The 16,921-nt window shown below is 47.2% G+C and overlaps 1 protein-coding gene across 1 annotated transcript in view; it reads right to left on the minus strand.

Moving 5' to 3' along the window:
* LOC143767826 (uncharacterized) overlaps window positions 1-16,921 on the minus strand; it is a 113,044-nt gene that overhangs the window by 11,192 nt on the left and 84,931 nt on the right. The window contains exons 32-40 of the mRNA XM_077256347.1: window positions 11,747-11,869; window positions 11,104-11,250; window positions 9,651-9,870; window positions 8,580-8,669; window positions 6,980-7,300; window positions 6,216-6,367; window positions 4,672-4,758; window positions 3,541-3,687; window positions 1,302-1,493 (exon numbers count right to left, since the gene is read on the minus strand). Coding sequence (XP_077112462.1) covers window positions 1,302-1,493; window positions 3,541-3,687; window positions 4,672-4,758; window positions 6,216-6,367; window positions 6,980-7,300; window positions 8,580-8,669; window positions 9,651-9,870; window positions 11,104-11,250; window positions 11,747-11,869 — 1,479 coding nt within the window. The remainder of the gene's footprint in view (window positions 1-1,301; window positions 1,494-3,540; window positions 3,688-4,671; window positions 4,759-6,215; window positions 6,368-6,979; window positions 7,301-8,579; window positions 8,670-9,650; window positions 9,871-11,103; window positions 11,251-11,746; window positions 11,870-16,921) is intronic.

A 16,921-nucleotide genomic window follows, 5' to 3' on the forward strand; every position in this document is an offset into this window, starting at 1 on the left:
ACTAGATCACTGATCCATTCATTCCCTCAGTGGCTGCATTTGTTTTTTTTGGAAGCCCCAAAGAGAATGAATGGAGCTGCGGTCAGATATCCCACCTGCCGCTGCATTTTAAAATAGTGATAAAAGTGTCCTGTCAGGGATAAAACTTCCCCATTCTTCCGATCAGTGCAGTTTCTAATGGTCGGATCTAAGCGATCACCTATCCTGTGGAGCCCATGGATCAGTGACAACTTGTTTTGACCAAGAACCCCATTAATGTAAACTACCGTAATTATACATCCCAGTTATTGGGCTTTACGGTAGATGTGCAGCAGCCGCCGGTGTTTTACAGCCGATGCTCCCCTATAATGACAGATATTTGCATATAGCTGTAGGGTGGGCCCCTAGAGTCCATTCCTCTGGTGGGCCCCAGACACCCCAGTCCGACGCTGGTTCTGCACCTATCGCCAAGCAGGATTACCTAACCCCGGTGATAGGCCCTGCACAGGAAAGAACAGGATGGGTGCTAGTCAATCCCCACCACCACTAAAGACAGATGGGATACACAAACAAGTGGAACACTTAGCTTGAGTAGACTCAGAGAAACACTGACATCCTCCAAACACCAAAGAGGAAGATAGCCGACTGCTATAGGTCCAAGCCTCAAGAGGGAAGTGGAAATATCACCGGCAACTCCCAGCAACAAGCTGGGAGTTATAAACACCCTGGTCCAGGTGTATCAACTAGAGCCGGGTGAGGTTGCCACTGGGTCCTAGAGTCAGAAGGACCAGGAAGAAGTCTGCAAAGCAAACTGCTGAGACCTTCTGCAGAGCGACGGTCTGCAGCCTCTGACACATCCGTGACAGTAGTAGCCCATGAACTATGGCTCTACAGCTGTTGTGAAACTATAACTCCAAGACTATTGCTACTTGTTGGAGGCATCAGGATTAGTGCATAGGTCAGGGAATAACTTATTGATCGCTGGGGGCCCAATCACTGGGTGCTGCAGTGATCCAGAGCTGTCTTAAATGGAGCTGAGATGCAAATATTCAGCTTCCACTACATTCATTGTCTATGGGACTGCCAGGAATAGTGGAGAGCTCTACTCATCTTTCTCCAACTGACCCATAGACAATATATGGAGAGGACGTTGAGCATACGCATCTCCATACCATTGTAGACGGGCCAATTCCTGGGTTCCAGAGCCTCTTTCTCAGAATCTTTTGGGGTCCTAGTAATGAGTAAGCTCTCCCCCCATCCCTAACCCCCTATCCTCATACACTGGCTATTCACAATGCACATTTTCAAAAGTTGCCCCATACCTTCTGATAATCCATCAAGACGTCAAATCTCGATGATATTAAAGTTGATAGTTGGTCCATCATATCTTTTCCAATCATCTTTGATGGTGGTCGGTCACCTCCATCCACATATTTTACATTATTACACTGTGACAGTGAGGACTGGAGCTGAAGTCTGGGGAGGAAGCCTTCATATAAGCAGACCTTTAATGCCTGGAAGAAGGAAGGAATGAAACGTGTGTTGTTTCTGATCAGTGGCCACTCTAAACATGAGTCTGTCAGCTCATGACATCTTTTTTTCCCCAATTACAGTGGGGCAAAAAAGTATTTAGTCATTCAGCAATAGTTCAAGTTCCACCACTTAAAAAGATGAGAGGCGTCTGTAATTTACATCATAGGTAGACCTCAACTATGGGAGACAAACTGAGAAAAAAAAATCCAGAAAATCACATTGTCTGTTTTTTTATCATTTTATTTGCATATTATGGTGGAAAATAAGTATTTGGTCAGAAACAAAATTTCATCTCAATACTTTGTAATATATCCTTTGTTGGCAATGACAGAGGTCAAACGTTTTCTGTAAGTCTTCACAAGTTTGCCACACACTGTTGTTGGTATGTTGGCCCATTCCTACATGCAAATCTCCTCTAGAGCAGTGATGTTTTTGGCTTTTTGCTTGGCAACACGGACTTTCAACTCCCTCCAAAGGTTTTCTATAGGGTTGAGATCTGGAGACTGGCTAGGCCACTCCAGGACCTTGAAATGCTTCTTACGAAGCCACTCCTTCGTTGCCCTAGCGGTGTGCTTTGGATCATTGTCATGTTGAAAGACCCAGCCACGTTTCATCTTCAATGCCCTTGCTGATGGAAGGAGGTTTGCACTCAAAATCTCACGATACATGGCCCCATTCATTCTTTCATGTACCCGGATCATTCGTCCTGGCCCCTTTGCAGAGAAACAGCCCCAAAGCATGATGTTTCCACCACCATGCTTTACAGTAGGTATGGTGTTTGATGGATGCAACTCAGTATTCTTTTTCCTCCAAACACGACAAGTTGTGTTTCTACCAAACAGTTCCAGTTTGGTTTCATCAGACCATAGGACATTCTCCCAAAACTCCTCTGGATCATCCAAATGCTCTCTAGCAAACTTCATACGGGCCCGGACATGTACTGGCTTAAGCAGTGGGACACGTCTGACACTGCAGGATCTGAGTCCATGGTGGCGTAGTGTGTTACTTATGGTAGGCCTTGTTACATTGGTCCCAGCTCTCTGCAGTTCATTCACTAGGTCCCCCCGCGTGGTTCTGGGATTTTTGCTCACCGTTCTTGTGATCATTCTGACCCCACGGGGTGGGATTTTGCGTGGAGCCCCAGATCGAGGGAGATTATCAGTGGTCTTGAATGTCTTCCATTTTCTAATTATTGCTCCCACTGTTGATTTCTTCACTCCAAGCTGGTTGGCTATTGCAGATTCAGTCTTCCCAGCCTGGTGCAGGGCTACAATTTTGTTTCTGGTGTCCTTTGACAGCTCTTTGGTCTTCACCATAGTGGAGTTTGGAGTCAGACTGTTTGAAGGTGTGCACAGGTGTCTTTTTATACTGATAACAAGTTTAAACAGGTGCCATTACTACAGGTAATGAGTGGAGGAAAGAGGAGACTCTTAAAGAAGAAGTTACAGGTCTGTGAGAGCCAGAAATCTTGATTGTTTGTTTCTGACCAAATACTTATTTTCCACCATAATATGCAAATAAAATGATAAAAAAACAGACAATGTGATTTTCTGGATTTTTTTTTCTCAGTTTGTCTTCCATAGTTGAGGTCTACCTATGATGTAAATTACAGACGCCTCTCATCTTTTTAAGTGGTGGAACTTGAACTATTGCTGAATGACTAAATACTTTTTTTCCCCACTGTATATTAACAATCGTTTATCCTCTTCCATTTTTCATTGCTAAAGTTCTTTTACGTCAGCACTCGTTGACTTGTTATATCACCGATCGGCACTCGCTATAGAGATATTCCCCTCTTTAATTAATGCTTTATAATTTAACATATAATTTCTAGATTTCATGCAGCACACATTACACTTAAAAGGATAACCTGAAGCTGACATGCCCCAGTGCTAAAGGTGAATCCGGGCCCCAAGCCTTTATATATGGAGTAGAAGGACCTTTATACCCCCCTCCCTTGGGCTGCAGAGTCTGTGTGCAACCACAATTTTAGCCCCTCACTTCTATATTTTTTCCACTTTCTTATACCTGATAAAACATCCTAAGGAACAACGGGTTGGAATCATCATTGAAGTCACCGACAGCAAAGTGAGCAAAGCAGTGAACAACCAGCAAAATAAGACTTCCAACAGACTGGAGATACTCCCGGGATACGAAGAGTATGTTCTCAGGACTCTGCAAAAAAACAATTTAAATATGTACATAAATATATATAATTTATTGTAATATTACTTCTATGTTAATAATATTTAGACCCAAGAACAGATATGTAATGGGTGAGTGTATGACCCGATCAATCACAGGAATTGGCTCCCACGTTCCCTGTTTGAGTAGAGTAGTTTACGGAAGTGGTGGCCACACACAGGACACTATTTCACACACAGGATGCAGGACCCCCATAATTATAGGTGCCCGTGTTTTCAGTAGTGGCAGCTGGCTGTATTCCATGGCTGACATGCCACTGCAATGGCAAGGATCTGAGTTCCCTCTAGTGCAGCTGTCAGTAAGTATCACCATGCCTGGCTGACTACTGCAGTATATACGGAGCAGAGTGAGATTCCAGCAGGGAAGAGGGGCACTGAAGAGCAGTCAATCAGGCTAAGCAGTAAGCAATTCAGTAGCAGTAGTGAGGAGCTGTCAATCAGGCTAGATGGGAGGAGATTCAGTAGAGAGGAGAGACACTGAGAAGCAGCCAATCGGACTAGGTGGGAGAAGATTCAGCAGAGAGGCGCCGGGAAAGGTCAGAGAGGCCCGGCGCCTGCGCACTGCAGTACTTTGCTCTGCCCTCAACAGGACAGACAAAGTACACCTGCGCAGAAGCCACAGCGTGAAGACAAGTAGAGGACGTCATCTGATGAAGATGGGAGGCCCCGGACCGCGACGCCCATCGGACCGGACCGCCCATGGGTGAGTGTAATCTAACCTCTTTTTCTCATCTTTCAGGATACATCGGGGGCTTATCTACAGCATTACAGAATGCATTACAGAATGCTGTAGATAAGCCCCTGATGCCGGTGGGCTTAGCTCACCTTCGATTTTGGGGGTGACAGGTTCCCTTTAATTTATCCGCAAATGCTTGCTTGGGATGTTTCTGGAAGTAAATGCATATCACAGATCTAATGAGCTACTAATGACACCAAACATTTCAAATTTGCTTACCTGGTAAAAGAAAGAATGAGAAAAGGCATTGCCATTGTAATTATTGCGTGGTATATAAGATGAGACGTGCAAGTGGAGATTCCCAGTCTGAAAAACCAAAATACGGAACAGGGAAAAGGGATAAAGACAACACGAAGAGGGGAAGATTTCTCATGATGTGGTTACGTGATGGAGTATGAGTAGGTGTTAGAAGAAAGCACAACAATGCCGTCTGTCCAAAGAAGGCTTCTGTTTTGCCATTTCATCCCTTTCAGCAATCTTCATCTTTATCTTGCAATTTAACTTCAATAAATCAAATATAAATTTTATTCTGCTTTAGCTAGATATGGTAATGAATGTAAGGGCTATGGACACCTTTGGAGAAAAGAACAATCCAGTGACATTTGGTGCATGTGCAGAGAGATGAGATGCTGTGGCCCCGGCTTGATGTTTGCACTGCGCATGCGCTGTAATAATGCAGTGTATGGATGGAAATGGCTCCGAAGTGTCCAGCACATGCACAGATCGAGCAGGGGACAGTACACCTCTCGTCTCTGTGCATGTGCTGTAATAATACAGTGTATGGATGGAAATGGCTCAGCGTTGTCCAGCACATGCACAGTTCACAGATGGAGCAGGGGACAGTACACCTCTCGTCTCTGCTCATGCGCTGTAATAATACAGTGTATGGATGGAAATGGCTCAGCGCTGTCCAGCACATGCACAGTTCACAGATGGAGCAGGGGACAGTACACCTCTCGTCTCTGCTCATGCGCTGTAATAATACAGTGTATGGATGGAAATGGCTCCGAAGTGTCCAGCACATGCACAGTTCACAGATCGAGCAGGGGACAGTACACCTCTCGTCTCTGTGCATGTGCTGTAATAATACAGTGTATGGATGGAAATGACTCCGTGGTGTCCAGCACATGCACAGTTCACAGATGGAGCAGGGGACAGTACACCTCACGTCTCTGCGCATGTTCTGTAATAATGCAGTGTATGGATGGAAATAGCTCAGCGTTGTCCAGCACATGCACAGTTCACAGATGGAGCAGGGGACAGTACACCTCTCGTCTCTGCTCATGCGCTGTAATAATGCAGTTTATGGATGGAAATGGCTCAGCGCTGTCCAGCACATGCACAGTTCACAGATGAAGCAGGGGCCAGTACTCCTCACGTCTCTGCTCATGCGCTGTAATAATACAGTGTATGGATGGAAATGACTCCGTGGTGTCCAGCACATGCACAGTTCACAGATGGAGCAGGGGACAGTACACCTCACGTCTCTGCGCATGCGCTATAATAATACAGTGTATGGATGGAAATGACTCAGCGGTGCCCAGCACATGCACAGTTCACAGATGTCCGCGCATGCGCTATAATAATACAGTGTATGGATGGAAATGACTCAGCGGTGCCCAGCACATGCACAGTTCACAGATGTTGCTGGGGACAGTACACCTCACGTCTCTGCGCATGAGCCGGATTCCCTTGGTTTCACTGAAATCAGGAGCGGATATAGGTACTTTATCACTAACCACACAGAAAAGGTCAGAACCTACTTTAATATGTAACTTCAGGGACTCCAAGATGTCAGTTCCATACTCATACGTGACCAGCTCTCTTGCAGAAAGCTCTTTCGGATCTATCATGGATAGGTCACCTTCGCAGTTGGACTGTAGATCTTGAATGTCTCGGAATGTATTTTTTAAGCCTACAGAAGAAAAAAAACATGTCACAGAAGCAAAAAGTACAGATACATTCATTAACTATGGGCTGCATCTGCCATTAACAGCTGTATGAGGGTCATTGATGAGGAGGATGATGAGGAGCCGAGGACCGAGTGGGAGGTATGCAGTTTCCTAGTGTTAGCTTAGGTTTGGTCCATACTAGTTTTTGGATCACGTTTGCTATATGTAAGCCCTGGTGTCAGGGATTTATGGCATGTGCACAGGATACGTGTCTGATAGTTGCCGTCTCCACACTTGTGCCGTAATTTTATCAACTCTTACAGACCTCAATAGAGAGCTGCACATGAGCAGACAAATTTTCATTTCTGGTATTCCAAAACATGGTCCCTGTTTTGGAGATCTGTGGGGCTCCCGGAGGAATATGTTATAAAATTAGGAGGATGGACTGGTGGCAAGAAGAGAATCAATAGGGTTTGGAGTGTGTAGAGAGGGGAAAGTTAGGTGGCATAGGGGACAACTTGGCATTGGGTAGGGGTAGGTCTCAATGGCTCACAGAGGGGTGCTAGGGCAAAAAATTTATAGAAAAAGACTGGTAGACCCCCACTATCTTAAACTAGTGACAGAGCCTTACTCACCCATACTTAAATGTAGAACTTTATTATCATTGCAGTCATTATCATGGGGGTTGCTTTGGGTCTTGGGGAGATGATAGGATGGTTGGCAGAGTAACAGGAAGGATGACACAAATGATGTCATAGGGGTTTGGGCACCGAGAGGTGGTGTTTTTGGTGTTGGTGGAAGAGTGGCTCCGTGCCGGAAATGACCAGTATAAATACCCAGGTTCTTGTTGCTCTGCAGCAGTTTGGCGCTCTGGGCGCTGGCTCGTAGCTGACCGTCCACCTCCTTCAGCAGAGTAAGCAGCGGTGACGACTCCACTATTTTACAGTCATTCCCATCTGCAAAGCGAATATGTGATTATCGTCTGGGTAACTGTGCTGCTCCTACACCCCAATTACAGTAATTATTAGTAATATATTCAGCATCAGATACAACTGCTCCTGTGCATCACACAGTCATTACAGCCGCCAGCAGTGTGCGCGGCATCTACAAATCCTGCTATAATATTTGTACTCAGGGGGGACGCATTACAGCACGGGCCGGATTGGAGTCCTGCGAACCCCTCTTACTGGGGAGGGCAAATGAGTTCAGAGAGAGCAATTATATCTCATTTTTCATTGTGAAAAATTCTCTGTAAAATGCAAACTCTCATGTCCAGAAATGCTCATTACAAGTAAAGGGTTAATCTGCAGGTAAATTGCATTAAAATCCTGCCCGGATGCCTCACTGGAGCAGCGGCTACAGAGAGAAGAGGAACTTATATCCAACCTGCAGCTGCTTGCTTCCATCCAGTCATCAGAACAGTGCATGGACCGGTAGAGCATGGCTATGCCTGACCATCGAATTTAACAAAAAAGCCTTAGTTTCTTATTCCAGAAATGTTACTGCAATTCCTGAATGGAGCAACTTTTCTAGAAAGGCGTATGGAGGCGAACGCCAGGGAAGAAGATGCACCGACTTTATTAAGCGGTGTGCTCCTATTAATGAATTTGGTGCATTCTACTCCAAAGCGCCTCTTAATTAAGACGGCCGTATAGAACACCATTGTTAATGAATTGAGCCCTTTGTCTTCTATATCCTCCATGTACATAGCAAGCAAACTGTGGAATGAGTTACCAGCGCATCCGTCAGTGATCTGTTTTTCAGGTCTGTAACTCTTGTCTCTCTTCCCCTGAACCATCTTCTAATCAAATTTATGACTACATGAAAGTTGAACTTTGATGCAAATGATTTTAGGTCCCAATGTAAAACCTCCAACAGGGTCCCTAACAATCACAGTCTTCTCAAATAGGCTAAATGAACCTTTTGAACCCTCCTAGGCTCCAGGACACCAGAATATGATTGCAGCCCCTGCATCCACGATTGTTACACATCTGCTTTGAATCAGTTTAGGAGTTGATGGAGAAGAGAGATGAAGGTTACAGATGAGAACCGTAGTTCAGATAAAATAAATCATTGTAAGATCCGTCAACAGCATTTCACCTTCTTGTTCGAGCTGATTATTAGGTAAAATTGCAAAAAGGCTGTGAAGGTTTAATAAAAAAGAATGTGATTCTTACAATATAAAATGATTTTAGCACTTTCCGTATATAGGGATAAAATATAATGCTATTGTACCTGTAGGAAGCACGGATGAGAACAAGTAGGGGCCCAGAAGTGTTGTCCTCGCCGCTGCAATTTGTTCTGTTTGATGGAATATATTTATATCTAGAACATGAAGGAACATCATGAGAAAATTCATTAAGAGTTGAGCACAATGATATGCAGGACCCTGGTTCAGCAGAGACGCCGGTAGTCCTTAGCCACCAGACCAAAGGGCTGCGAATCTCCATCAACCTAACGCTCCATCCATCTCCTCTCCATCCTAATCCTCCATCATCCTCGCTGCCTCTCCTGACCAGTAGTTTGGTGCAATGTCATGGTTACAGTGTGACACATAAATGACATCATGCCGAGCCGATACTAATCAGAAGAGGCCCCAGAGATCCCGACAGGTAGGAGGAGGCTTGCAGGGCTGAAATTCAAATAACGCTACGTATCCCACTGACTTGTCTGTGTTAGTAAATATTTGCATTTTATATGATATAATAATTTTGGAAAACACGTTCTTAGCATCGAGGAAATTTAGGAATGATATAAAAACTTGGAAGACATGGTGGTGGCTTGTTGATGCCTACTGTGAACCATGGTGGTGGCTCGGTGATATTTACAGTGAGGAATGATGGTAACTTGGTGATGCTTACAGTGAAGCATGATGGTAACTTGGTGATGCCTAGAATGAAGCATGATGGTAACTTGGTGATGCCTACAGTGAATCATGGTGGTGGCTCATGGATGCCTACAGTGAAGCATGATGGTAGCTTGTTGATGCCTACTGTGAATCATGGTGGTTGCTTGTTGATGCCTGCAGAGAAGCATGGTGGTGGCTCGGTGATGCCTATAGTGAAGCATGGTGGTACTGGGTTTTAAATACAATTATTTACTAAAGCAGCAACCATGTTGGTAGTCCACGGCCACCGCATTAGCATAAGTTTGCATTGATTATGCTATATTATGGGAAATGCAAATATTTACTAGCAGACATGTCAGTAGGTTGCCTAACGTTATTTGGAGAGTTGAGACCACAGACCATCACTTAATAGACACAACTTGTGTTTTAAGTTTTAATGAAAAATAATAAATACTCACAGTCGGTCATTAAGGACAAGATCTTCTGGTCATTGTTTGATAGGTTCATCTTCCCTGCTGTTGGTGTATCTGTCTCTGAGTTTTGATGGCGCCGGCCAACATTAACAAGTCTCTCCTTAGTCCTCAGCTCTTCTTCTAAATTTACATTCAGCTTTTCCAGGTCTCGCTGAAGAGTTTTTTCTAGAAATGCGATTGTTTCATCGTGTTCTCTAATGAGTTTCTGTGACGTATACGGACAAAGGGGAGGTGAAAATCTTATATCTGTATCATCTCTCTATCCATCTAGCAATAGTGCAGCAGCTGTGAGCAAAAGTATCTGCCAATATTGAAAATATGAATTTAAAACTACTTTACTGCCATATAGACTGTATTACATATTTATCTTATATCGATCTCATGTACTGTATATCCATCTGTCTACATTTACTCACTTTCTGTTGCTTGCAATCAAACCAGAACAATTTAATGGCAAAATCCCACTTTTACTGACAACTACGATCTCAGAATTATTCACCCTTTCATGATAAAACATTTTTAGTACTTAGTAGAACCCCTCAGGCATGCATCAGACATTTGCAGCAGGCCATAACAGCCAGACACCAGCGTTCCTGAGGAACCTTCATAGGCAATGGCCTCTCGGTCATAAATTTTCTTGAGTTATTTAACGTTAAGAGATTATTTCTTTGCACAAAGAATGGGGAGGATGCAAAAAGATACAAAGGCATATAATGTTCCTTAAGGAAACAGAGGTCACAAGTTCATAGTTATCGGAACACCGGCTACATGACCTGGACGTGGCAGAAAGAGGATGCTGTCACTGGTTGCCACCAGATTCCTGAGGAGGCAAGTGGTCAGAAATCCTTGAGTGACTGCAAAAGGCCTGCAGCATATTGGGCAGGTACTGAGATTTCAGTTTGCAAAGTAAGGCGTATAGCATAGAGAAGGGTTGTTCATGCCTAGAGTGAAGCATGCTGGTGGCTTGCTGATGCCTACAGTGAAGCATAATGGTGGCTTGTTGATGCCTACAGTGAAGCATGGTGGTGGCTCACTGAGGCTCTGGGGCTACTTTGCTTCCTTTGGTTGTGAATTCATGCAGGGTTTGGAAGGCAAGATACATTCAATCAATTGTGAGGAAATCATCGGAGAAGTGTCATGCCTTCTGCAAAAAGACTGCTTCTTGGTCATCATTGGACCTTGTAACATCACAGTGACCCCAAATACACCTCACACAACAAGCCAAGGCCTGGTTGCAGAGGTCTTGGAATGGCCATCACAGTCAACTGAGTCGAACATTATAGAAAATCTTTGGTGGGTATGAAAAGACGGTTGCAATCGCAAACACAAGATTATTAGTTACCTGGAGGCCATTGCCCACGAGGAAGCAGCTGTCTGGCTGCCCATTCATCATGTTTACTGCAGGTCGTAACAGCCAACGAGGCAAATTCCACAATACCTGTTTCATCGATCCATTGAGTTCTCCACGTTCCAGCTGGTCCTGGAGCTTAAGATTCTCTTCGGAGATCTGCTTTCTGTGGGCTTCTTCTACCTCGGCTTGCTTCTCCTGCAAACTTTTTAGACATTTTTTTTCCTCTTCAACAGACTTCAAAATAAAACACAAAAAATGAATCTACAATAGAAGATTTCGCCCTACGTGGTCATTTCTTAGTATTGTACTTTTACAGATTGTGGGAGGATAGATCATAGATGAATATGATATAAATGTTTACCAACAACCATGCCCCTTAAAGATATCACACCCTCTCTACCCGATTCCCCACTTTGTTCACACCCCATTCCTCGCCCCCTTGTCAAGGAAGGTGACATGGTCCCTGACACATCGGTGGCTGTTGGCCAACAGGTTGCTGTTCACATTACGACGGCTGGGCTGACACAGACACATATAGTACAGTATGACACAGAGTATGATAAAGCCATGTTTATTAGCACACCACAGACTTCTACACATGGCGGCCTGTAGTCTGTGAATGGACTGACGTCCAGGAGAAGGTCCTGGAAAATGTGCCTTGTACTAGGGCCCATCCACCACAGTTTACCTGCTCTGAGCTGTGACACGTGATTTATGGCCACATATTTACCTGCCGCTCGGGCTGAGAACATTCCTCCAGTTCTTCCTTTAGGCTCTTCAGCTGCTGTTTTACGAAGGTTTGAAGTTCATATTCCAAGTAATGAGCTTCTTCCACACAAGAAAGGATGTGAACCTGCGAAATGTGGATGCAGTGAGCGTCTTCATGCAGGAGAACACTTCTCATGGGAAGAAAAAAAATCACCGCAAGGGATCTGACCACCGGGATTCCCACTGAAAATGATAACAGGGTCAAAAAGTCCCCTGTGTGTATAGAACGGTAGTGCGTATGTGTGATCATCGCTCCATCCACTCCTATAGGTCTATTATGTAGCAGTGTTGTGTGTCTTCATTGCTCCATTCACTTCTATGGGTCCATGTACTGGTAGTGCACATGTGTGGCCACTGCTCCATTCACTCCTATGGGTCTATGTAGTGGTAGTGAGTATGCGTGATCATCGCACCATTCGCTCCTATAGGTCTGTGTAGTGGTAGTGTGTGTGATTATTGCTCCATTCACTCCTATAGGTCCATGTAGTGGTAGTGCAGCGCCCCAGAGTCCTGGTCGTTGCAGTACTGTGGCTCCGCCACTATGGGGAGCTATGGTACGTCTGATTGCACTAAAGGAGTTTCTCTGATCAGGTAACACCTCACTACACTTCACACTCCGGCCACCAGGGGGGGTGGTCCTATCTAGTAGGCCACTCCTCACACTCTGGTAAAACTGGGGGTTGGACAGGAAGACAGGGAGAAGTAGCTGGGAAGAGCTAGTGAGAGGACCTGTCAGGGATGGGATCCTGGCAGACTCCTCGGAGCAGAACTAACCAGTGCACAACGGGAATACAGTAAAGAGGAATTGGGACCAGAAGGAGTCGTGCTGTTAGACCGAGGCAACATCCTTCTGAGGCGCAAACAGTTGGTGGCCGGAACGCCGAGCAAGTAAGAGACTTTAAGTACTACTGCAAACCACGGCAGGACAGCCAATTATAGGTTGGCTGTCTCACTTAACACCTAAGCAGACAACGGAGGCAGCTGTGGGAGAGGGGCGACTCTAGGGTCCCGGAAGAACTCCAGGCCTACCCCGTCATACGGGTGCGTCCTACCATATCATCTGGGGGACGGAGAGAACGAACATCAGAGACAGACAGAAGCAGTTGTGAGGACTATTCCCGGGAGCTCACCAGGGAAGAACTACAACACACAGCGCTAGCAGGTAGACACTGATTCCCACCTGTAAAGAGAACTCCTGATGTGCCTTTGGAACGGCCGGTCTCTGACAGCCCTGGTAACAGCGCTCTGGACTGAGGACTCTAAAACCTTCAGTAAAGAGGTAAAGAGACTGCAACCTGGTGTCCTCATTATTTACTGCACTGCACCACCGCACCACCACCACCACTACGGCCTCATCCTCATCATCTGTTGTACCTATTTCACTGTGCGCCCCACGGCAGGGTCACGGACCGGGGCCTAGCCGTCGTGACAACCCCAGAGCAGAGACTCGGAGGCCCGGCACCGGGTACCCCTCGGCCCTGCGGCAGTGGGGGCGCTACAACTTGGCGTCACGAACAGGATCTACTTTAGCCTGAAGAATCAGGTCATGTGTGCCTTAGAACTGTGATTTATTGTGCTTGGACTGTACTTTATTGCAAAGACTGTGCTGTGCCATTTACCGCCAAAATTCGCCATTGCCGCGCACGAAGGGAGGAGCCTTAGCTTCGTGGGCGGAACCAGCCAAAAGAAGCGCGGAACGGAAAGCGCAGTAAGGCGCCAATCCCGGAAGAGGAACTCCGACCTCCAGCAGGTTAGTGGGAGGAAGGGACAGCCATGTCCGAGTCGGGAGGAGAGGAGGTGGCGGCCGCGGACGCAGGGGCAGCTCCGGTCCCCGCAGCGAGTGAAGCCGCGGCCCTAATACCACCACCGGTTGCCGCAGAACCCGCTGTTCCCCTCAGCCAGTCGGACACTGCCGCTAACACAAAAGCCATAATGCCCTTCTCTATGCTGTACCTGCCCGGAGCGGCCTGGCTCCCACGATACTCTGGGGAGTCGCATACATTCACTGACTTTAAAGAAGGGCTCTGCAGCCTGCTCGAGTTCTATCCCCTGACAGAGCCGCAGAAGGTTCATATGATAACTGGTCAACTCTTTGGGGCGGCTCTGAGAGAATTGAAGTCCTGGCCCGCCGAGGATAAGGGAACTGCACAACAGATTTTTGCAAAGCTTAAAGCCACCTTCGATACTCGCACTGCTACAGAAATTAAACTGACTTTCTATGGATGCAAACAAAGGCCGCAGGATAGCTTACGGGACTATGCCCTTAATCTCCAAGAGGCGATGCGGGCCATTAAGCAGAGTGACCCCAGCAGCATGCAAGATGAGGATAAACTTCTGAAGGAGCGGTTCATTGAGGGGCTCCTGTGCAGTCACCAGCGGGGCCAATTGCACTTCCTGGCCATGCAAAATCCAGACTTGACTTTTGCGCAATTTAAAGATAAGGCTATCCAGGCATTGCAGGAGTGACAGCCCAGCCGCGCAATACCACCCAGGCGCCCCGCTCTCACATACCACCAGGAGGTGGCATCGGATACCCCAGTTGCCGCGGAGGCCGACGCCCAGAGCTTCGAGGACGACTCCCCTGCAGGACTTCGCCTCCAGATGCAAGAGCTAACCAAGAGCGTTGCTGCCCTAGCCCGGACGGTGCAGTCCCTACAGGAAGCCCCCAAAGAAAAGATCCAGCTAGCCTCCGGACCAGAAGATGTCCCCTGGACGCGACAGAAGAGGACCCCACCGACCAGAGGCCGGGACAGCGATCGCTTCCATCAGGACGGACGACCCATCTGCCGCCGATGTCACCAGGTGGGCCACCTTGCAAGGTACTGTCCTTTAAACGAGCAACCCCTGGGGCAAAGGGCCAACCCCCAGGAGTAGGACGGTCAGGCCCGCAGCATTGGAGAACCAAGTATATTGGAGGACGACCAGTTCTCCCTGTAGTGATTGATGGAATCCCCCTGAACGCCTTGCTGGACACCGGTTCTCAGGTGACGACTATACCTTACGTGCTTTATAAACGGTATTGGGAGGACGCTGATATTACTCGTGGCCCTGACGATGATTTCACCATAATAGCCAGTAATGGTCAGCCGTTGCCACAAGTGGGGTATAAGGAGGTCACCATCAAGGTGGGGCGGGTGGAATTGAAAGCCCAAGGGATTGTGATTGTTGATATTGATCATCGAGAATGTAATCCCATTATGACTCTTGGTACTAATGTTATAGAAAATTGTCTTGCAGAAGTTATTGTTTTGTTGCAACAGGTGGCAGAAACCGCTGGCCACAGTGAGCAACGTGCCCTGCAGAAGGAAATCAGAGCTCTGATGCGGAGACAGCAGGTAGAGCTGACTGGTGGTGAGATTGGTCGTGTCACTGTGAGTGATTCAAACCCCATCGCGATACCCCCCAGGAGTGAGATGTTAATATGGTGTCGGGCAGCCATAGGCCTCAGGGGTAAGGACTACCAGGCCTTGGTAGAACCCGTATATTCAGACAATAGGCCTACTGTTCTGACAGCCTGGGGGGTGGTCGACGTCCGCCAGGGGAGAGTGCCCGTACGTGTCCTCAATTGTGGGGAGGAAGAGGTTCACCTCACCAAGTATACCACGCTCGCCAAACTGTTCACTGTCAATAATAGTGTGATACAGACACCTGAACCCTTGGTCCCGTCAAACGTGGCGGAGAACAAAGGTTCTGCAGAGCACTCGAAAGACTGGTGTCGGGAATTGCATGTGGGCACTGACTCTACCCCATCCCATCAAAAACAGGGGGCCTACAGGGTGGTACATGAGTACGAGCAGGTATTCAGCAAACACCCCTTAGATTTTGGGCAGGTGAAAGGGATCCAACATCACATCCCCACGGGAGATCACCGACCCATAAAAGAGAGATATCGCCCTGTACCCCCAGCTCATTACCAGTGTGCCAAGGACATGTTGCGGGAAATGAAGGAGGCTGGGGTGGTGAGAGACAGCTGTAGCCCCTGGGCAGCTCCGTTAGTCCTTGTTAAAAAGAAAGATGGTACAATGAGGATGTGTGTTGATTACAGGCAGTTGAATCGCATTACACATAAGGACGCATACCCACTGCCCAGGATAGAGGAGTCTCTGGCTGCCTTAAAATCTGCTAACTACTTCTCTACCTTAGATCTCACCAGTGGGTACTGGCAGGTTCCTGTAGCGGAGGCGGACAAGGAGAAGATGGCCTTCACGACACCAATGGGTCTCTGCGAGTTCAACTACATGCCCTTCGGATTGTGCAATGCTCCCGGGACGTTCCAGAGGATGATGGAGTGCTGCCTAGGACACATGAACTTTGAAACTGTGCTGCTGTATTTGGATGATGTCATTGTCTTCTCTAAGACCTACGAAGACCATCTGAAGCACCTGGCCGAGGTGTTTGAAGCCCTGTCCAACTTCGGCTTAAAGGTGAAACCGTCCAAGTGTCATCTGCTGAAACCTAAAGTGCAGTACCTGGGCCATGTGGTGAGCGCTGAAGGAGTGGCCCCAGACCCCGACAAGGTCACAGTGATCAAAGACTGGCCAAAGCCCAGTGACCTCCACGAAGTCTGGCAGTTCCTCGGGCTGGTAGGCTATTACCGAAGGTTCATTAAGGACTTCACCAAGAAGGCCGCACCCTTGCAAAACCTGTTGGTGGGCCAACCAAAGAAGACCAAGGGGAGGAACACCCCCTTTGATTGGAACAAGGAGCTGGAGGAATCCTTCACCTGTTTGAAGTCGGCACTGACGGGAGAAGAGGTACTGGCTTACCCCGAATACGACCAACCGTTTGTGCTGTACACAGATGCCAGCAATGTGGGATTAGGAGCCGTGCTGTCTCAGGTCCAGAAAGGCAAAGAAAGGGTGATCGCTTATGCCAGCAGGAAACTCCGTCCCACGGAAAGGAACCCTGACAACTACAGTTCCTTTAAGCTGGAATTCCTTGCCATTGTCTGGGCAGTGACAGAGAGGTTCAAACACTACCTGGCCTCCGCGAAATTCACCATCTTCACGGACAACAATCCGCTAACGCATCTGGATACTGCCAAACTTGGGGCTTTGGAACAGCGATGGATGTCCCGGCTGTCCAACTACGATTACACCATCAAGTACCGGGCAGGACACGAGAATGCCAAGAAGCG

Source organism: Ranitomeya variabilis, chromosome 4 (assembly GCF_051348905.1).
Source record: "Ranitomeya variabilis isolate aRanVar5 chromosome 4, aRanVar5.hap1, whole genome shotgun sequence".
Taxonomy (NCBI): Eukaryota; Metazoa; Chordata; class Amphibia; order Anura; family Dendrobatidae; genus Ranitomeya; species Ranitomeya variabilis.